The sequence below is a fragment of the Osmia bicornis genome, chromosome 7 (genome assembly GCF_907164935.1).
Source record: "Osmia bicornis bicornis chromosome 7, iOsmBic2.1, whole genome shotgun sequence".
NCBI lineage: Eukaryota > Metazoa > Arthropoda > Insecta > Hymenoptera > Megachilidae > Osmia > Osmia bicornis.
This window is the reverse complement of record NC_060222.1, coordinates 284,516-305,699: the sequence shown is the minus strand read 5'-3', so window position 1 is coordinate 305,699 and position 21,184 is coordinate 284,516. Positions and strand designations below refer to the sequence as shown.

Below are 21,184 nucleotides of genomic sequence, written 5' to 3'. Positions count from 1 at the left end.
TAAATAAATATATTTATATATATATATATATATATATATACATATAAGAAAAATCTTGGAAACAAGCGTGTGTTTTAATCAAAATCAATCAGCAACAAAAGAAGTTCATTATTTTGATCATTCTTTGTGAATTGTCAAAAAAGGTAAACATCAATAATTTAATTTTAATAAAATTTAAATACTTATCAATCAATTATGTCAAATATTATAAACAATAAACTTACTGATAGTGAACAAAAGTACTTGAAAGAATCGTTTTCGTTAATGGATAATGATTCTGATGGTTATTTAGATTATTATGAAATGAAAGCTGCTTTGAAAGCTTTGGGTTTAACAGTTAAAAAGTCTTACATTTTAGCGATTATGCGAATGTATGACAAATATGGTTACAACAAAATAAGTTTTGAGGATTTTAACTATATTGGTGTGTTTAACAAAATATTAAAAAATTTATTATTCTTATTAATTAAATTTATTTTAATATTTACATAGTATCAGAGAAGTTGAATAAACGAAATCCTATAGATGAGATTCAGTATGTGTTTAAGTTATTTATAAAGGATTCTCCAAGTAATGAAATAACATTAAAAGAATTAGAAAGATTTAATAAGAAGTTTAATTGTAATCTCACTTTTGAGGAAATGGAACTTATGATTAAAGAATTTGATTTGGATCACAACGGTTCTAGTATATAAATTTTATTTTATATATTTTGCATAAGATACATAATTTTATAATTCTTGTTTATGGTTTTAGTTAATGAAAGTGAGTTCATAAACATTATGACGGACCTTGGAATTTAAAGGAGTTTTATTACATTATTATAAACAAATTTGTTAATATTCAATCATAATGAATTTTGGAATCAATTGGGAAGAAGAACATCGACGGACATTGTTAGAAGGCAATGCAGCATTACAGCGTTCTACACAGTCTGTTGCTAGATCCCAAGCACTTGCCATTGAGAGTGAACAAATTGGGACAGAAGTGATTTCTGAATTGGGTGGACAAAGAGAACGGTTGTTAAGAGCAAAAAGAAGGTTATCGCAAACAGATGAAGAGTTAGATAAGACCAGAAGAATATTAAATGTTATGCGAAGAAGAGTGTTAATGAATAAATTTGTATTAATTTTAATTATATTATTAGAAATAGCTATACTTGGTGTTATTGTATATTTAAAATTTTTTCATGTATGATTTAATAATATATATATGCAATACTGTGTATATATCAATTTGATGTATATTATATGTATATAATTATTTACAAACAATGTTTAATGTTGCATGATAATTAAAGTGCTGTGATGTTGAGAAACACTGGTTGGGTATCAAATATGTAATATATAAAATTGAAAGAAAATATTTATTCAACTTTTAGCAGAATCTAATGAATAAAAATAATCCTAGTTTCCAAGTATATTTGTAAAGTTGTCAGTATGTAAACGACAAAAGCGCAGCATTACGCGATTATTTTGAACTATTATATGGTATAGTATCCATTCATTCATGTATTTAGTCAGTTATTGTTGAATCAAGTATTTAACTGTTATCGACGGGGCAAGTTGGAAATTAGAACAACCGAGGACGAATAGAATCTAACATTTTGTGAATTAATACATGATCGGGTCATGGCGTATGTTAATGTGGCTGAGTGGAAAACTGGCCAAGTGTGTGAATGGTTAAAAGGTGGGAAAAATTGAAGTTCTTGTAAATTAATTAATATTTCAATGAATTTCAGCAAATTAGTGAATATTATTATTTGCAGGATTGTATAATTGAAATTTACATATGAAAACCTCACTGTATACGTTCGCACCTCTCTCCCCTACCTTGTTCAGTTGATTAGTTATTGATTAGATAGTTAATTAGATAAATAATTATCAGTTTAAAAACAATTCTTAATCATATTCGGTTTGATTATTTCTCAAAATTTTATAAATACAATATCTTAATTTAGTTTTGTGAGTTTTGACTTTCTTAGTCTTTATCAGTATTTGTTTACAATATGTATAATTTAGTTCACTCGTTAATGAAAATATTTTATGCCATTTATGTAGTGTTTATGATGTAACAAAATTGCTAACAATGATTTCTATTCTAGGCTTGGATAATTCAGTACTTCCTTATGTACATAGTTTTACAAACCATGGTGTTAATGGACAGCAACTGTTAAACTTAAGACCAGAAGATCTAGAGTATCTTGGAGTATTAAAACTAGGCCACCAAGAAATTATTCTTGAAGCTGTAGAATATTTAAGAAATTTTCATTATGAGCTTGATCGTGAAAATTTGCAGTTATTGGCATTACGATTATCCTGTCAATCGCATAGTTTACAAAATGAACTATCCCGTCAGACAGATTCTAAACCTGTTACCACTCAAACATTATCTGATGTAGCATCAGTTATAATGGCTGTAAAACCATTAGTAAGATGGCTTGATCGTCCTCCTTTTAGTGGCCAGTTAGAATATAATGATAAAAAAGCTGAATTGATGAAATTGGCTTTGGAAATGGCCACGTGCGCACAAAGGGATAGATTTGCAGAAAAACCAATAGAAGAGATTAGAACAATTTGTGGGCAATTAGCAAAATTGGCAGATTATATAATACAAGATATTACTGATCCTATGATATTGCAACCAGCTAGTTTAGATTTAGCAACATTAAAAAAAAAACCTGGAGATGATTTAGTAAGTTTTAAATTAATTTTAATTATTTTATTTAGAAGAAAGCAATTTTGCATCTTGCTTCCTCTGTCACAAATATTATACCTTATAATCATTATGGAAATATCTGCTACATCCTCTGCAGATAAAACTAATCATTCAACACAACTTTAACTTCCTGTTTAGATAATTTAATTTCAATAAAGCATAATAAAACTATTCTAACAGAATCCTATAACACTAAAAACTTGTTTTTGTGTATTCTTTTTTTTTAGGGATTTTATATTTTGCCATCTTTTCATGGGGCTCATCAAATTGCTGAAATTAAATTTGGATCAGCTGCACATCAATGTGGTAAAATGGAAGAAGGGGATGAAATTGTTCAGGTAGTTTTTCTTTTTTTAATTCATTTTTACTTTATTTTGTTTCAAACACTGGTGGGCTAAAGCGTGCAATATATTTATTAATTTAAATAAATTTTTTTAGGTAAATTATCAGACTGTGGTTGGCTGGGAACGAAAAAATCTTTTGGAATTATTTCGTGAAAGTCCAGCGGAAGTATTATTAACTTTGAAGCGTAGACCAAGACATACAAAAGTATATGGTCAAATTTACATAAAACCATATAGACTTCCAAGCAATAAAAAAACAACTTATACGACTCGATGGCAGCACAATCTCCCATCACCAAGACCAGAATTATTAACCATACCAGACTTTACAATGCCATTACCAAGGTATTTATTATACATATATGTATGTAAGGAATTATGAGTTAAGAAATATATCATTTAATTTGCTCTTGAAATGATTTAGGCCAAAGAATCCCAGTCCAGAACCTGCAAGTATTTTAGATACTGTCAATATATTAGATACAATGATCATAGATAGTAGTGATTCGGACAGTGAAACAGAACCACCATTATCCATTCGATCATATTCAGCAAAACCAAGAAATTCAGTTCAAAGGCGAGCTACTATAACTGGTGCTAGTCCTACCACTAAACACAGAATTGATATTGAACAGTTTTGGAAAGAGCTAAAACAGGAACACAGTACAACTTCTCAATTACGGGATAAAGCAGCATCGTGCGCTCATGGTTTAGATAACGTACCATCTAACATACGACCGCAAACGTGTATAAGTATCGAGCAATGCAAAAGAAAAAAGAGAAACGATGGGCATACTGATGATAAAAAAGAATACTTTCAAGATAAGTCACTTAAATCTGATGTTCTTCAAATAGATAATACGATTGATACCACGCACGAAACAAGAAACGAGTGTAAAGTTGTTCAGAATTGCGAAGATACGTTAGCTATTAGTAACAAAAGTAGCCTTAGCCAAATTTCTCAAATATCTGTTAATGTTACCAATAATAATAATAATAATAATAATAATAATAATAGTAATAGTAATAATAATAATAATGTCAGTGATATAAGTGTGCCTTTAGATGAATGCAACAATTTTATTAGAAATAAACATAGTAATAATAAAAACATACTTAGCGGTAAAGAATCTAATATATCTAATAGTAATGAGCGAGGAAGATTAGATAAATGTTACAGTATACCGGCATATGACTCAATGAGCAATGAGAGTGTAGTAGAAGACAGAAAACAAAAATTATTTTGTACATTAGAATCATCTACCGATAATACAAATAATGTAAGCAATGTATTTACAACCAAGACTGATAATCATTCAACTTTTGTAAATCAAAAGAAGTTAAAGGATGCAGGTGATCAGAAACAAAATACGCAAGAAAATTTTTATAGTAATATTATTGAAAAAGTTACCGATCCTGATAGGCAAGATAACATAGAAAAGCAATTTGTTGAAACATCTCAAAATTTAGATTCACGTAAATTTACAGTATCTAAGATAACTGATATAAATCACAAGAACAATACAGAAATTAACCAAAGCAATAATGACTATTTTATTAATGATCTAAACAAATGTGATAAGAAAAATGCAATGAACAATCTTAATGCTGAATTGGAGGATATATCAAAGTCATGCACCGTTCAAGATCTTGTACACGATTCTATTTCAAGTCATGAAGGTAATGAAAATAATGAAAGTAATTCAAACTCAAAGAAGTTCAGAAAAATCCTTCAAACATTTAATTATACTCCAGAACATACAAAATCAATGGAGAAACAATCTAATTTAACATTAAATGATTTAAATTATACTGAGGACGACACTCAGAGTGTTGTTCCGAACGCTTCTCAAGTTCAGACTTTTCAAAATATAAAAAATGATAATACAGAAGCTGATGATTTAATTAATCAACGGAAATGCTGTACAGGAACAAAGGTTGAATCTAACAAAAAGCTAGAAGCTAAGCTTCGTTTAATACCACCAGATCCTCCTCCACGTAAATACTATTCAAAGTTAATAGATGGTCCCTCTATAGATAATAGTTCAAAAGTGTTTGAAGAGCAAGAAAAATATTCTGCATCAGACAGGACTAGCAGCAGAAGAGATATAAAGAAACCAGAATTTTATACAGAAAATTATGTAAAAAGCAATTCGGATCATCAAGAAAAGCAAGATTTTGAAACTTGTAATCATTTTGCAGAAAGATCAATAGGATTTATTGATGATCCCAATAATTTAAGTAATGAACATAGACCCATAGATTCTTTCTACACAGAATGCAATGATAAGCAAATAAAAGATAATAAATCTACCTGTAATATTTATGAATCTATCGTCGAAAAGTCTCATACTAGCTCAACAATGGAATATCATAATTTTGAATCTTGTTCTCAAAATATGGATTCTCCAGATGGTTCATCTTCTTCCAAGCAATTGCAGTTTCTAGAACATAAATTTAAAGTACCCGAGAAAGAGAAAAGTTTTGAAAAAGGTGTGGTTAACAAAGCTATGATGGTAGCTAGGAGTATTGGACTACATGGAAGTTCAAACAAGTCATCTAGTAGTAGTCCTAGAAGTAATAGGAAACGGAGTATATTATTTGCCAGTAAGAATCTAACGTGTAAAAATTACATACCAGCTTTTTACAAAAGTCTGTATTTATTAATGTATTATTTTTTATTTAGGAAAAAGAAGTATTTCTGTTAAAGATATAGGTACAGGTGATTTAGAAGGTTGGTTAACGTACCGTACAAGAGGAGCTGGTGGTGCTTGGGCTAAAGCATGGTTTATTTTAAAATGTTTCTCCTTATACAGGTACGTTAAATAAGTCTTAACATTCGCATATTTATTTTGTAAATACTTATTTAATTAATGTGTACAGGTTTAAAGGTCAAAACAGCTTGAAAGCAGATTGTCTTATAGCTTTAACGGGATTCACCGTGTCACGAGCTTCTGAAGTAAAGTCAAGAAGATATGCGTTCAAAGTGTATCATACAGGAACGGTATTTTATTTTGCTGCTGATACAGAGGATTCTCTTGCCATGTGGATAGAAGCAATTAATAAAGCAACTTTAGGTGCAGACGGTCATAGTCGAAATAGTGCTCTTTTTAGCGAAACAGACGAAAGCGATGGTGAACAAAAAAATAAAGCTAAACACGTTCAAACACCAGAATATCAAAAACCAAATTTTGAAAAATCATTTGGATCGTTAAAAAAAGTTGTTCGAAAAGATTCTTCTGCGTACAAGGATCATGAAATTAGCGGTGCTAGTTTAGACAGGAAATATTTAAAATTTCTTGGTGCAAGAAATCACAATGTACCTGTACCAACTGCACAGTTTAGGAGTTATAGAAGAGTACTTCCTACATCTACGCCCAACAAGTAAATAAATTTGATATAAAATATTTCATTTAAAATCAAGATATATACATATATAATATTAATTTTCTTCTTCAGGAAGCAAGATTCTGTTCCAAGTTCACCAGACTTACAAATGACAATTGCAGGAAGTACATTTTATGGATTATGTTCGTCTCACAGTGCTACTGATATGTCAAGTAACACTCAAGACATGGGTGATTACAGACGTACAGCAGACAGGTAACAGTTTATAATTGCATGTTGTAAAGCTAACATTAGTTTTGTTATTCTTGGATATGATATTCAGTTCTAAAAAATTTTATTAAATTTTTTATTATTATCAGTTCATTCGGTATTTTGTTCTTTTTATATATACTAAACGTAATAGATTCTTGATCTTAAAAGAAGTAATTAAAAATATTGTTATACGTTTCATTTTACAATAAACTAATAAAATCAAAATGTTGATTAGATTTATTTTATATGTTTGTATATTTTGTGCATGTTTTTCCTTATTCTAACTATTTTCCTGTACTCTGTCCTTAACTTATCAGTTCTTTATTTTTTATTATATAGAATAAAACAATATTATTTTTAATAAAATTATTAGTGAAACAGTGTTTAATACTTAGGTGTCTTAATAACAGAAGTAGAAGACCCGATGATCTTCAAGGTTTTATTACATTAGAAGAATTTATGCTATCGCAACAAGAAGATCAAAGACAAATAGCACGAAATAGATCTATGTCGCCACGAGTGACACCTTTAAGTAGTGATCATATTCACATTCAACATAGAAGTTTTTATGACAATGAAACGATTAATGAACACGCTAGAGTTGTCACCGATGTCGGCTTCAATAATGATACAACAGTATACTCCCGGAATAAAAACAATGATGAAACAGTAAATAATAGTACTTTATATGGCCACTCACGAAATATTGATAATATTCATACACGGCAGTCCAGCGGAAATTTCGATTCGGAAAGGAATGAAGGAGAACCATCAAAATCCCTGATCCACAAAAAATCAAACGAATTTGGTTACATGAATAGAAAGAAACCGGTAGATAGATTAAATTTTCAACAAATAAAAGCTTGTAATACACATCACTGTAATAATGTTGCAAATGAACAAAAAAAATCAACTTCATTGTGTCATGCTAAAGCAGATATTGAAAAATCTGATAGACAAGTGAACGCTGCTTATGATCATAATAATACAAATTCCTATGCAAATCAAATACAATCTTCAAGTAATCATGAAAAACCATACGATTATCATACACCTAAAAATATCAGTAATTTAATGGAGGATATTAAGTCAATACCAAAACGACTTATCAGAAATGAAGGTAAATTTATGTTTGCAAAGGTAAATTAATACAGTAATTACAACAGATACATATTTTTTTTTTTTGTTTATGTAGGTTCTTCCGGATCTAGTAATGATCTTACAGCTCATACTTCCTACGAAACTTTACAACGTGCAAAAAAAGATGTATCCGTAAGTCGTAAAGGAAGCTTTAACTTGACAAATCGACGTGAACATGTTTCATCGGATAAGCATTGGCTAGATTCTTTACGACGGTTTGATAAGAAAGACGTAGATTATGACAAAACCCGTTTGAAAAATGTAGCGCAGTATCAACCACCTCCTATACCAACTTCACCATTTGAACAAGAAGGGATGACTGCCGCATTTGAAATGCATTTGGATAAGGGTGAACAGGTTCAAAAACCCAATCGTTTGAAAAATTTATTTGGTACTAAATGTCAACAAAAACCGTCCACCCTTGATCTACCTAAGGAAACGCAAAAGACATTACTAGGTAAATTTTGAATCTATGAAAATGGAACTATATTTTTTACATTAAGCTTTATGTAATTTTCTGTAGGATCCCCAAGATTACATAGAGCATTATTTCGTGATAGATGTTATAATCAATCACGATTATCCAGTCGATCGAACAATCAAAGTCCTGGTGATAGCGGAATTAATCAATCAGTTAGCTCTTTCAGCGGGAATAGTACTACTCAAACTCTCAATAAAAGTTTTAGTTCAGTTAGCTCTGTTAGCGATTGGAGTCCAGATACACCATCACCGTGTACCCCAAATTTATCATCAAACGTATGTACTTCAATAGCGTTAAATACATTATAACGAAAATATATTAAAAACAAAATTATTTTTTATAGAACGGTACAAATCATCTATTATACCAAAAAGGACATACATCTACAGGTAGAAATTCGTTGATGCCTCCGACGTTACCTTACATACCACCACCCGATTATCCTGGTCTTGAATATCCACCTGTATTTGAACCTGGTACTTACTCTCTTTTAGATGCTTCGTTACTACGCAATCGTAATAAAAACAGCCGCGATGCTCATTAACTAATGACACAACAACGTAGTTTATTAATCTACACGATAACCAAAGATACTTTGTTTCATTATTCATTAATCAGGTATTTTATAAATGAAATTTATGTTTTCGACGCTAAGTATTTTTTGATGAAGTATTGAAATTTAACCGTCCATTTTATAATTATCAAGGTGTTTTTATATAGAAAAGGAAACTTTGAACTATCCACTCAAAAATGATATAAATGATAAAGAAAGTGAGTGGACGACTGAAATTGATAAGATATATCATTGCCTTTACACGTAATATACACGTTATTCGTATCAAATTTAAAGGAATTCCATTTTGTTAGTATCATTGTTCGTAATTATTGTTAGTATAAATGGATAATCAAAAACGTTTTACTATGATGAAGATATTTTAAGAAGTATTAAATCAACTAAATGTTTATTGTAAATCGTATATTTAATCAACTAAGAGGTATATTTACACATAGAATATTATTAAACTATTCTCTTTTTACTTAAAACACCATGATAAGAATATATCGGTATGTTGCCTAATGAAGAGATTTTAAATGAGCAAACATCAATATTGTTTGTGATAATATAATGAAAGTCAATTCATATACATAGGAATAACTTTGAAAGCTGATTTTTATTTTAAATTCTATCAACAAATTGTTCTAAAAGTGAAAGTGTCCTTAAAAAATGAATAAAATAAAGAAACAATAAATTGCATTTTTACACGTTTAGTAAGTAGATATTGCATTACATTTATTATAATATATGTATATGTCTATACATACACTTATATAACAATATGATCATGTATAAAGTGCCTACATATCTCTATTACATAATTTTTGTATATAATTCAATTTATATTTGAATGATTATGTATCTCACAGTGCGTGATTTTAATTAATTTGTGCTCAAAATATTATCGAGGAGTGTTTTATATATAGAACTAGAAGTATTAAAGTTATAAATTGTGTATTTTCTGTACTTTTATACATATATAAATTTTGGATTTCTTAATTTTCAAATTTTTGAAGCATATATAAATAAACATTACAAAGTATTTATATGTAATAAAGGTCTGGCTATGAATTTTACTAACTATTTGCTTTTAAGAATCAGTAAACGCAATACAGCAATTGTATGGTATTAAGTATATTTAAAAATAACATTAAATAAATTATTGAATAATTTTGTAATATGTATAATAATAGTTTTAAAAAAATATATTCTCTTTATTATGAAATTATCCTTCGGCTGGTCAAGTATGTACGTTAATTCTTTATCTTTTCCTTTTTGTAATTTAAATCTCCAATTAAATATCGATTTAGGGACAATAAAGAATATCGATAATCGAAACTATCGAAGAATTGTTTCAACTTCATACATAAACTAGTGAACTACATAGTAAATTTCCGAAATTGTTTTGTAAACTGTATACATATATACATACTGAATGTGCACTTTGTGTGCTCTGTGATTTCAAAGGAAAGTTATAGTTTAATTATTCCGAGGGATTGATTGATAATAATACGGTTAGTAAAGAATAATTTATAATTAGATTTTAATAATTTCAGTTAACAAAGTTTGAAAAATAAAAACTCAACACTGACTAATATAAAGTGAATAAAGAATTGTAAAATAAATTTTTTTTTCTTAACTTATAGAATTTCTGCATACATACATATTTAAATAGACTGGACACGTGTTATATATACAATATATGTATGTACATACACATGCGTCTGTAAATAGAGTTTGTGAAAGATAATAATGCAAAACATGTCAGATCCAATTGATTTCATTGACCTAACAGTAGATTCTCCAAAGGAAAAATATTTAAAATCACGAAGCAAAAACGATGAAAATATATCTAATAATAGTACAACAAAATCAAAAAAGTATAAGTCATCTAAACAACAATTAACTGAACTTTATGATTCTGTGATGTATGTATTAATTTATTATTATATAAAGTATTATTTTACAGTCAAAAAATAAATGTATGTAATTTTTTAATAAATCTTTATAGCGAGATATCAATTGGAAGTACTTACAAAGATGTGGAAGCAATGGAAATTATAGATGTAGATAATATTAAACCATCAGAACAGAATGCAATATGTTATGATTCCACCCAAGGGAACTCGATTATGTTAACTTGCCCAATATGTTTTGAAAAATTATCTTCTCAAATGAAACCAATGTCTACTCGTTGTGGACACATATTTTGTGCACATTGTATAAAGCAGGCATTACGTCTAGCTAAAAACTGTCCAACCTGTAAAAGAGCTTGCAAATTCCAATCATGTACCCGTTTATATTTTTAACATTTGGTTTTTAGTTGTGTTTATTTACTTAATCTTCAAATTTTCTATATATATACATGTATGTATCACTATTATTAAACTCAAATTTAAGTGCATAAATTATTTAAATGATAAAAAAAATAGAAAATTATACTATTTTTTGATGAAATTAAAATCCCATTCAGACATAGAGTATTTATCTTTAATTTATGTAACATTAATAATCTTAAGAAAAATATAACTTTCAAATTTATCTGTTGTAAATTTTTTAATACTTTATTTGTAGTAATATAAGATTCATTAAGATACATTTAACACGTGGAATGATCAATTTAAATTTTCAGTTGAAATAGTAATTTAAATATATCATTTGAATATGTTTTTGCTATAATATACTGTTTAGTGTTTACATTTCATTATCACCTTAAAATGCCTTTAAACTGTCCTTAGTGTATTTAGAATATTACAGAAAGTAGTATCTTTTGCATGCTTTTATTAATAAAGTTTTACTATATAATTGCATATTCAATTAAAATTGAAAAATGTTTAAGAAAAAGAAAACACAAGATGATAATAATGCGACATATTTTATTGGAGGTACTGCAGTAGGAATGGCTGGTAAGTGTTATTTTACCTATTATTTCATATTAAATTTATATTATACATTTATCATTTATATTTACAGCTGGCCTGTTACTTGGAAAAGTACTTTCAAGAACATCAATTGTAAGAACTCAAAATTTTGGTAAGTTTCCTTTAACATTTTAAATTAAGTATAAAAGCCTTAAATTATTATTAATTATATTCTTTACTAATTTTGTGTAGAACTTGAAGCTCCTGTCAAAAAAAGTACAAATAAGGATGATAAAGAACAGTATAAAGAAGATCCAACACCCACAACTTCTTTTGAGGCAATGAATAGTGATTTCAAGAATAATATTAATGATTTAGCTGTAGAGAAAAAGTACAACAAAAATCTACAAAAAGTACTTTACAATAATAACAATTGCATGTTACATAATATAAGTGTGGAAGATAATATTGGATATAACTCATCTAGCAAAATCTACTTAGAAGATTGTAAAAAAGAAAAGAAAGATAGCATCTGGCAATTTTCTGAATCTAGTAGCGTCAAAAGAGAACCATTCTATACTGATGAACTAGAATGTAATGCAGAATATGATACAAGAGATAAAGATTATTCAGAAACAACAAATACTAAAAATTCTAGTAATTCAAATAAAAAAAATACATCGAGGCAAGTAACCATTCATAAAAATATAGAATTATCAGAAACATTTAATAACTTGTCTAATGATTTTTATAATAATAATAATACTATTTACGAAAATCTGCCAAACATAAAACCTTCTATGATTAATCTGAATATATTACCAAGTTATTTAGTAAATGCTAGTAGTATGGCCACATGTAATGATACATTTTTACAGTTTGAAGATGAAGAAGATGATAAAATTGTTAGTTTCAAATCCTTTGATGAATTTAATGAAATTGATGTACTCTCGTCTACGAAACAAAATTATTTAGAAAATTAAATAAATAATTACTACTATAAAATTAAGAATTTATATAAACATAGATATTATTATACTTCTTTGTATCATTATTATTAAAAGAATATGTAAATTGCATAACAATAAAACCAATACTCTGTTTAATGTATGTAATTAAAATGTATGTTGTTAAAATTCGTTGTTTAAAAATGCTTGTTATAAACTAAATTCAAACTGAACCTCGTTCATTGCCGTAATAATATTCAATGCCATTTCTGAATAGAGGATTGGTCAAGCTATACATACACCACGCCTACATTCTGCGTTATGGCGGCGCACCAAAGAAATAAGATACACAATCTGTTATGAAGGAAGGACTAAGCTATGTAATCAAGTCTATAATTGTGATAATTTTGAATATTAATGTGGTTATTGAAACGTGTTTAAAAAGTGAACAGTGATAAATCGGATACGATATTTCAAATCATTTTAACGTCAAATTGTGAAAATTAATTAATTTACTGCAGTGAATACGACTTTCCTATATTGTGTCATTGACTCGAGTCGAAGTGTCAAAATCGTCCTAACTTGTTTTCTGAAATCTAATCAAGATATTTACCGAAAATTTGTTTATTAAACATCGTTCAGTTGTTTAAAATGAGATCTAAACAATATATTTCTGGCTAATCATTGTTATTAAATAGACAATTTTACTTCTGCTACAATTTACACGGAAATGAAAAGATGTATGTGACGCCAATGCTTTGTTTTCTTTTTATCGGAAATTTTCGTTACAAATCTTACGTTTATTTAGTGATTTTGATCAAATGTATACAGTGCACATATCCCATCATTGTAAATAATTTTTCTGTATTGTTTCTTTCATGTTCATCTGAATTTTGTTAATTTCAATGTCAAGTAGATCAAAATCCATTGTTCAGTTTATTTTAATAATTTAACATTCTTCAAGTTCATTAATTGTTTATTAACGAGAAGTAGATTTTTTATATATTCATTTAATGTTTTATAATTGTGAATACATACGATTGGTATCAATAAACATTCATGTTCTTTATTTTTAGTATATTTATCGTTTGATAATTTTTGTATACCTATAATTGTACATAAATGTTTCAATTTTATAATGGTTGGTAAAATATAATTTCAGGTTTTTATATGTATATTAAAGGTACATGTTAAATAACATAATGAAAGACTTTTTCATGTAATTACATGTTGATTTGCAAAATATGATACCGCTGGAACAAAATTACAGAACATTCGGTAGGATGTGTTTATTTAATGTTGTTTATCATTGATCACATCTTTACTGAGGCCAGAGAGTGATGCCGGTTCATCAGATCAATGTTAATCCGCCTGACTGGCAACCACCTCTGTCACTTGGTCCTTCCAATAATAATAGCCCTGCTGGTGGTGAAGGTTTACCAGAATGGACACCAAGGTAACTTGATTCATTTTTTTTTTTTTTTTTTTTTTAATTTTCTTCTAAATTAATAATGATATTTCTGAACAGATATTTAATAAAGTATTAATTTTATAGGAATCAACATATGCTACAGTAGTTACCATTATACCAGATCATTGTCATTCATCTGTCAGCACATTGTCTTCAAGCAATCATGATATTTGTAGGTAAGTATAAAATCTTGTATAAAATATTTTATCAATAGCTCATTAAGGATACAATAAGTATGTGCTTTACAGAATATGTCACTGTGAAGGGGAAGAAGGTGCTCCTCTTTTAGCACCTTGCTACTGCAGTGGCAGTTTACGTTATGTACATCAAGCTTGTCTTCAGCAATGGATAAAAGCTTCGGACACACGTGCTTGTGAATTATGTAAATTCACATTTATTATGCATGCTAAAACAAAGCCATTTTGTGAGGTATACATTTTGTATAATCATTGTGTATACTTTTTGTATACTAATATAATTAAAAAAAAACAATGTAGAGTAATAAATCATAATTTTCAGTGGGAAAAACTTGAAATGTCTGCTCTAGAAGTTCGCAAATTATGGTGTACAGTTGCTTTCCATGCAGTAGCTGCACTTTGTGTGGCTTGGTCTTTATACGTACTTGTTGAACGATCTGTAGAAGAAGCTCGACGTGGATACGTAGACTGGTCTTTCTGGACTAAACTAATAGTTGTTGTAATTGGTTCTACAGGAGGCTTAGTTTTTATGTACATTCAATGCAAATCGTACATTACACTATGCAGAAAATGGCGAGCATTCAACAGGTAAATAACACATTTAGAAATTATTTCATTTTTTTTCTTTTTAAATTAAACATAAGTATTTAATTATAACTCAATAAATAACGTTTTTCAGAGTAATATTTATTCAAAATGCTCCTGAGAAAGTGGTGCTTCCTCCCTCACCTACAGATTCTTTGAGAGAAGTAACATTACCTTTAAAGGATCCAACTGCCTCTATGCCTGAGCTCAATCATACTTATTACCCGTAACATAGACCCTCCATGTGCCTCGCAGATGGTGAAACCAGATTCTGCCGCGCCTCCTCAAAGGCACGACGCTCAATTGAAACTTTATGTATTTGATAAATTATCCTCATCCGAAGATAACTTGTAATACGATTGGAGTGTAATACAGATTGGCTGCTAATTGTGTATTAATAATTAGCAAAACATGTAATGCAAGTATAAACACGTGTCTAGAAGAAAACTATAATTCTAGACTACAATACGATTTCGAAAAATCGAAATTTCTATTTCGAAAACTGTCAGAGGTCCGCCTATGGAGCACATTTATCTGAAATCTAGTACTTCAGTGCTTACATTGACAATGGGATATTGAAAATGTTTGAACCATCAGGCTAAACATTGTTCTCTGACAATTGTGTACATAATATTGTATCTGTGATGTTATTAAATAAACTTTACCATATTTAAACAGATACCGTTCACCTGTGAAATAAGCAGTAGATACAATCTACAGAGTAACTTTGTGCAGAGAATCTATTTGGGAAGCTATCACATCGGAAACCTATTTGTGACCCCGGTTTTATAGGATTCCGGTAGACAGTACTAGAGATAAGGATGAAAATAAACAAGAACTAATTTAGGTATTTATTTAGGTATTCATTTAAAAACAAATGCCAATTTTAATGCGTTTTAATGCTTGTCTTGAATACCATAAGGCATAAGCGATGGACGATTCTGTACATATATTTACTAATAGTATTATTTTTATTGTTTGCGTAAAGGGTTCGCTTTTTTAGATATTAAAGGGTAGTGCCAGGTAGTGTAGGATAATTCTAAAATCACCGTAGAGTGTACATACAACAATAGAAAGCGTTGGGCGGGGTCGGTATTACAGATCGTCTTAACGACCTTTCATAGGTGAGTGATCTATCCTACCATAATCCATGGTGATACTTAATGTTATACATCCGGTCATTTTTATTGAGACCGTAACAAAATTGCAAACATTATAAATAATTAGTACTAATGTTATCGTTTGTTAATAAAACAATTATAATGTAATTTTCTGGACAAGTTTATCTAAAAATATATTTCATTTAAAAGTTTTAATATATAAACTGTATATTCTTTTCGATGTATTAGTTTTAGTTGGCACCACCAGTCTTCCGGAATGTAGTTGCAAGTATACGAATGGGTGAACTGGTGAGGCATCATCAAGCATCAGTTAGTTAAAATCGTGTCCTGAGGTAAGTTGTCCAATTGTAATCCACAATTATTTATGTATTAAATATCAATCCATTTAGAGAACGTGTTTACTTGTATTGAAAATAATCTCAAATTTGTTTAATGTTAGTAGTTTATTGTTGGGTACGTTTGCATTGCGGAAATATATGACGCAAAAATATTATCTTAGGATTCTCACATGAAAAACGTGAATCGACCTTACAAATTGTAAATTTATATAATTTATTATCATTTATATGTTTGCACATAATATTATTCACTTGTAAAATAAATCTATAATAGAAATTTTCAGTTTTGATCTCTTATGTTCTGTAACGCTGATTTTCTCTTTTGGTAACTATATAATATAGCGTCGCTAAAATGGCGGTTACATTACGAGCATAGGCTCAAAAAAATCGTTATCGCAAGCAAACGAGAAATTCAATAAATGTTGTATTTTCCGCTATTAATAAAAATAACTTTTCCGTTTACTGTATTTGCTATTGAAATAAAGATAAAAATCTGAAGAAGGTACAAAGTATTAACGTAAAATATATGTATGTTAATTTAATTTTATTCAAAGACGAAAATGATAGTGTCAATTTTATTACAAATTATAGCATTTATTAATGTATTTTTATATCTATACATATTTATTTAGTATTTCTAAAATTTCAGCACTAATCCAAGATCATATCGGTATAATAATGGCGGACAATGATGATCTTTGGATTATGAAGATGAGGAACAACCGAACAAGTAGTCGATGGAAGCGGGGACATACCTGCTAAGAAAGAAGTAAGGGGACATATGTATCTATTCACAGTAGTGGATTTAGGGGATTTTCTGTCTGAAACCTGAATATTACGTGCAATTGTTGACTGTGGTTTTGAACATCCTTCTGAAGGTAAATTATTAATTAATTAATGCTGCAAGTACATGAAATATTTGTACCAACTATGATGATAACAGATAGGGACAACTGATCGTACATGACTGATAATCAAGTGATTTATCACCACTGATATGCTTATTATGTAAAACTGTTTTTAAATCCAATATAAAATATATTGAATAACTCAAAGTATTATTTACAGTACAGCATGAATGTATCCTCAAGCAGTGCTTGGCATGGATATATTATGTCAAGCAAAATGGTATGGGAAAAAACAGCTGTATTGTATTAGCAACACTGGCAACAATTAGAGTTAACTGAAAATCAAGTTTATGTTCTTGTAATGTGCCACACGGCGAGAACTTGCTTTCAAATAGCAGGAATATGAAAGATTTAGCAAGTACATGCCTCATGTAAAGGTAAATTATATAAGAATAATATTTTTTTCTGATCTATTGCTTTATAATAATTTTGGAAATCAATTAAATTTGCGTTAAACAATCTTCATATGATGATTAATTATCTTACTAAATAATGGTGACATTCATACAACTACCACCCAACGCTGATGAAGATTTTCTATTATCGTTTATTAATAAAATTTATATAGAAAATATAGTATTTCTTATATTCTATAATGTGCTGAAATATAACAGGTTGGAGTATTCTTTGGTGGCTTGCCAATTCAAAAAGACGAAGAAGTATTAAAGAACACATGCCCTCATATTGTTGTGGGTACACCAGGTCGTATCCTCGCTCTCGTACGAAATAAAAAATTAACCTAAAGCATTTGAAACACTTGATTCTTGACGAGTGTGATAAATGCTTGAATTGTTTAGGTAAGTGTATAATGTTTTACATATGTATTGTATATAAATTTTTATAATATAAATGGTTTAAATTTGTTTATAGACATGCGTAGAGATGTACAGGAAATATTTAGAAGCACTCCCACACGGCAAGCAAGTCATGACTGTTCAGCGCTACATTGTCCAAGGAGATACGTCCTGTCTGCAAAAAATTTATGCAAGATGTAATTAACCCAATCTTCCTCTTCACTTCGAACTTCGATGCTCCTACTTCGTTGGCCCTGTATTCATACCCAGGACAAAGCTCAGACCATACTCTAAATATTGTTGACGGCGCACCCGCGGGTTAGGCTAGTTAGACAACACTTTGAAGAGTGACACAGAATTCCAATAATGAAAAAAAGCCCCTCGATGTCCTTTGGATTTCGATCGAATTTAAAGGTTCGACAACTTGAACGTAAATCGAGTTTGCTGCTCCAAAGTTTTCCTCCATATTACCGGATGACCGGATATCTACTCATAAAAGAAACGAAATCTTCGTTTAAAGTCGTTTCTCAAATTAATCAAGATGACGTTGGTGATACTTAAAAAGAAAATTTTATTTAGCTTGATCTTCAATGTTCAAATCTTTTATTGTCTGCTGCATATTGAAGGTTCAAAGAAACGTTCGGATATAATATTACAGAAAGGTTGGGAAACGTCATATCTTGGGACGGGTTGGGTGGAAAGAATTTCTGCAATTTATATGGGCAATGATATTGAGCAGGTGCAAGGGATGGGTTAGAGTTTTAAACGAGTTAGAGCAGCATTTGGGAGCACGTGTTTCAATTTGGTGGGGGGCCTGCGAAGACTTCAAGACAACCTGAAGACAGAAGGAACGCAAGAAGAAGATGCAAGAGGATATGTGGGATATTTGGGGTTAGATAGGATCGAGCAATGACGATATTGCTGCAATTAAATGTGACATATGTAGAGAATTTATTCGCGTTCGTCTTGTCTGTTATTGAAACACACATTTTTGATATTTTGAAAATGGCTAATGGAGGTCAATTAAGTAGGAGTGAAATTGGACAGCAATGGAAGTGTTGTACACATATTTCGATCGTGGCTGTCTCTATATGTGAAAAGAAAGAGCATAAATCAATTTGTGTATCACGAGATAATTAAGTCGCGGTGTTAGAAAATCCCAGAAATACCACCAATAATTGAGACCAATTCTGGGCATATTCTGAATGTACTAGAATTGGGAGAAGATATTTGGCATCGAGTGGGCCAGCGGATATGTGACAGAACATTCATGGGGTGCGCCATCATAGTTCTGTTGGGGTGACTGCTGAGTTTTCGTTGTTGGCACTACCCAGAGATGGAATCGCCGGACCGTATGTAACCTGTATGACTAATCCGATCGACAAATAAGTGCAAAAAATGAGAGCTTCAAGCGGAAAGTTCTTTAAACCATCTAATGCATTTAGTTATAGTTACTTGACATGAAACTGTCGTTATCAAGGAAGCAGGAGAAATTAGGAAATTATAAAAAGAAATACTCTGCACCGTCGCATCATTGGTTTCATTTTTTTATTATACATATATATATATATATTATTTCTTTTTTTTTTTTTTAATTTGGTTTATTCGGTTTCATGCCTCAAAATTATTTTATTTTCTGATAATTTTTGTCTGTATCCAATTATCAATTACATTTACAAGAACTTCAATTGGTATTGAAGTTTCGTTTCAAACGCATTTATATAGAGTCTAAAATTTAAAAGGTGTAATTACTGTTAGGGTGAAATAGATAATCCGGTAAAAACAATTCTGTTGCGCAGGCCCATGGAAGTCTATGTGGACGATGAAGCGAAGCTCACATTACATGGTCTACAACAGCATTATGTGAAACTAAAAGAAAATGAAAAGAACAAGAAGCTATTTGAATTACTTGATGTTCTTGAATTTAATCAGGTTTGCCTAGAGAGATATAGATTACACTATATTATTATTACATTTTCATTTGAAAGTTTCAATAATATATTAGCTACTGCAATTTTCTCCTTTATGTTATATTATTCTATAGGTGTTATCTTTGTAAAATCTGTACAAAGGTGTATGGCTGTGGCACAACTATTGACCGAACAAAATTTTCCCGCCATTGGTATTCATAGAGGAATGACTCAAGAAGAACGATTATCGAGATACCAGCAGTTCAAAGATTTTCAAAAAGTAATATATTAAAAATATCGTTCTATTTGATATTAGTAGTAATTTAAACATAACAGATTATACGGATTCGAAAATAAGTAATTGTTAATTTCAGAGAATTCTTGTAGCTACAAATTTGTTCGGACGTGGCATGGATATCGAACGTGTAAATATAGTATTCAATTATGATATGCCAGAAGATTCGGACACATACTTACATCGTGTAGCTAGAGCTGGTCGTTTTGGTACTAAGGTTATATAAAATATTTTATAATTTGTCTCCTTCATACGTTCATTATTTTATTAACATTTTATTCCTGTTACAGGGTCTTGCAATTACATTAGTCAGTGATGAAAGTGACGCTAAAATATTAAATGACGTACAAGAACGATTTGATGTTAATATCACAGAATTACCGGATGAAATAGATTTAGCTTCATATAGTAAGTGCATTGTATACAGTTTTAAAATAAAAGTAATTAAACTGTTGAAAATAACAAATTTTCTGTATTACAGTTGAAGGACGATAAATATAATTCCATTTCCGAAACATAAGTTATGAATTTCATTCAAGTAAGTATGATTAAGTTGTTGTTAATTTCCTATTATAGATTTACTGAATATGTTTTTTACAGGTACACGAACTGTAACACTCCACTGATCATTGTGCATCCGCATTAAATATAAGTCATATTTTGTATCAATTTACACAACTTCTTTTCCATTGATCTGACAAACTTCAAAAATAAGTGACGTAATAGAATTATTATAGCTGAATTATTATTCTTTTAATAAATAATTCATGTTATCACTGTATAATAATATTTAATTTTTACTCCACGTTTAGTCGCTAAAACTGGTGTGTATAAATAGCATTAAGAAATTAGATTTTACGCGTGTCTTCACTTATATGTAAATGAAATAAATTTTTTCTTTTATAGATAATAACTAAT

The 21,184-nt window shown here is 29.5% G+C and overlaps 5 protein-coding genes across 9 annotated transcripts; all 5 read left to right on the top strand.

Annotated features, from left to right (window-relative positions):
• The first annotated feature begins 41 nt into the window (after nucleotides 1-41).
• On the top strand, nucleotides 42-1,197 carry LOC114878356 (vesicle transport through interaction with t-SNAREs homolog 1B-like). Of its 3 annotated transcripts, XM_029192082.2 has the most exons (3): nucleotides 158-424; nucleotides 493-681; nucleotides 757-895. In XM_029192082.2, the coding sequence occupies exons 1-3, from the start codon at nucleotides 196-198 to the stop codon at nucleotides 801-803; spliced, it is 465 nt and encodes a 154-aa protein (XP_029047915.1). In that variant the 5' UTR covers nucleotides 158-195; the 3' UTR covers nucleotides 804-895. The 3 variants fall into 3 exon arrangements, with proteins under 3 accessions (XP_029047916.1, XP_029047915.1, XP_029047917.1); XM_029192083.2 differs by lacking the exons at nucleotides 158-424; nucleotides 493-681 and adding an exon at nucleotides 42-143 and having other exon boundaries at nucleotides 757-1,197; XM_029192084.1 differs by lacking the exon at nucleotides 493-681 and having other exon boundaries at nucleotides 332-424; nucleotides 757-1,197.
• Nucleotides 1,195-10,690, top strand: LOC114878351. 3 transcript variants are annotated; one of them, XM_029192075.2, is made up of 14 exons: nucleotides 1,195-1,689; nucleotides 2,105-2,694; nucleotides 2,946-3,056; nucleotides 3,157-3,407; nucleotides 3,487-5,669; nucleotides 5,749-5,878; nucleotides 5,946-6,446; nucleotides 6,522-6,665; nucleotides 7,073-7,782; nucleotides 7,858-8,259; nucleotides 8,326-8,558; nucleotides 8,627-9,278; nucleotides 10,150-10,353; nucleotides 10,486-10,690. In XM_029192075.2, the coding sequence occupies exons 1-12, from the start codon at nucleotides 1,632-1,634 to the stop codon at nucleotides 8,825-8,827; spliced, it is 5,514 nt and encodes a 1,837-aa protein (XP_029047908.2). In that variant the 5' UTR covers nucleotides 1,195-1,631; the 3' UTR covers nucleotides 8,828-9,278; nucleotides 10,150-10,353; nucleotides 10,486-10,690. The 3 variants fall into 3 exon arrangements, with proteins under 3 accessions (XP_029047908.2, XP_029047906.2, XP_029047907.2); XM_029192073.2 differs by having other exon boundaries at nucleotides 7,058-7,782; XM_029192074.2 differs by having other exon boundaries at nucleotides 7,058-7,782; nucleotides 8,627-9,552.
• On the top strand, nucleotides 10,601-11,148 carry LOC114878381 (peroxisome biogenesis factor 10-like). Its single transcript, XM_029192135.1, has 2 exons — nucleotides 10,601-10,767; nucleotides 10,851-11,148. Exons 1-2 carry the CDS (start codon nucleotides 10,601-10,603, stop codon nucleotides 11,146-11,148), a joined length of 465 nt encoding a protein of 154 aa, XP_029047968.1.
• Nucleotides 11,147-21,183, top strand: LOC114878364. Its single transcript, XM_046286523.1, is given in 26 exon segments — nucleotides 11,147-11,745; nucleotides 11,813-11,872; nucleotides 11,953-12,680; nucleotides 13,982-14,103; nucleotides 14,367-14,547; nucleotides 14,638-14,903; nucleotides 14,995-15,126; nucleotides 16,992-17,053; nucleotides 17,056-17,128; nucleotides 17,130-17,169; nucleotides 17,171-17,237; nucleotides 17,428-17,439; nucleotides 17,442-17,484; nucleotides 17,486-17,525; nucleotides 17,527-17,600; nucleotides 17,602-17,644; nucleotides 17,882-17,999; nucleotides 18,002-18,064; nucleotides 18,138-18,175; nucleotides 18,177-18,197; nucleotides 18,199-18,258; nucleotides 19,862-20,251; nucleotides 20,346-20,483; nucleotides 20,557-20,674; nucleotides 20,748-20,804; nucleotides 20,867-21,183. Coding segments are annotated over 25 exon segments (2,979 nt in total). The 5' UTR covers nucleotides 11,147-11,669; the 3' UTR covers nucleotides 20,762-20,804; nucleotides 20,867-21,183.
• LOC114878374 (E3 ubiquitin-protein ligase MARCHF8) lies at nucleotides 12,915-15,579 on the top strand. The gene is given in 7 exon segments (XM_046286513.1): nucleotides 12,915-13,387; nucleotides 13,810-14,104; nucleotides 14,203-14,294; nucleotides 14,367-14,547; nucleotides 14,638-14,903; nucleotides 14,995-15,126; nucleotides 15,128-15,579. Coding segments are annotated over 6 exon segments (915 nt in total). The 5' UTR covers nucleotides 12,915-13,387; nucleotides 13,810-13,987; the 3' UTR covers nucleotides 15,255-15,579.
• Nucleotide 21,184: the final 1 nt, after the last annotated feature.

What these genes read in the sequence shown, in the direction of transcription:
- LOC114878356 (XM_029192082.2), top strand. Translation starts at nt 196, where the DNA reads ATGTCAAATATTATAAACAATAAACTTACTGATAGTGAACAAAAGTAC. An exon ending in TGAGGATTTTAACTATATTG is followed by an intron (nt 425 to 492) that starts GTGTGTTTAACA and finishes ATATTTACATAG; the next exon opens with TATCAGAGAAGTTGAATAAA. An exon ending in ATTTGATTTGGATCACAACG is followed by an intron (nt 682 to 756) that starts GTTCTAGTATAT and finishes TTATGGTTTTAG; the next exon opens with TTAATGAAAGTGAGTTCATA.
- LOC114878351 (XM_029192073.2), top strand. Translation starts at nt 1,632, where the DNA reads ATGGCGTATGTTAATGTGGCTGAGTGGAAAACTGGCCAAGTGTGTGAA. An exon ending in AAGGGGATGAAATTGTTCAG is followed by an intron (nt 3,057 to 3,156) that starts GTAGTTTTTCTT and finishes AAATTTTTTTAG; the next exon opens with GTAAATTATCAGACTGTGGT. An exon ending in AACGCAAAAGACATTACTAG is followed by an intron (nt 8,260 to 8,325) that starts GTAAATTTTGAA and finishes AATTTTCTGTAG; the next exon opens with GATCCCCAAGATTACATAGA.
- LOC114878381 (XM_029192135.1), top strand. Translation starts at nt 10,601, where the DNA reads ATGTCAGATCCAATTGATTTCATTGACCTAACAGTAGATTCTCCAAAG. An exon ending in GAACTTTATGATTCTGTGAT is followed by an intron (nt 10,768 to 10,850) that starts GTATGTATTAAT and finishes AAATCTTTATAG; the next exon opens with CGAGATATCAATTGGAAGTA.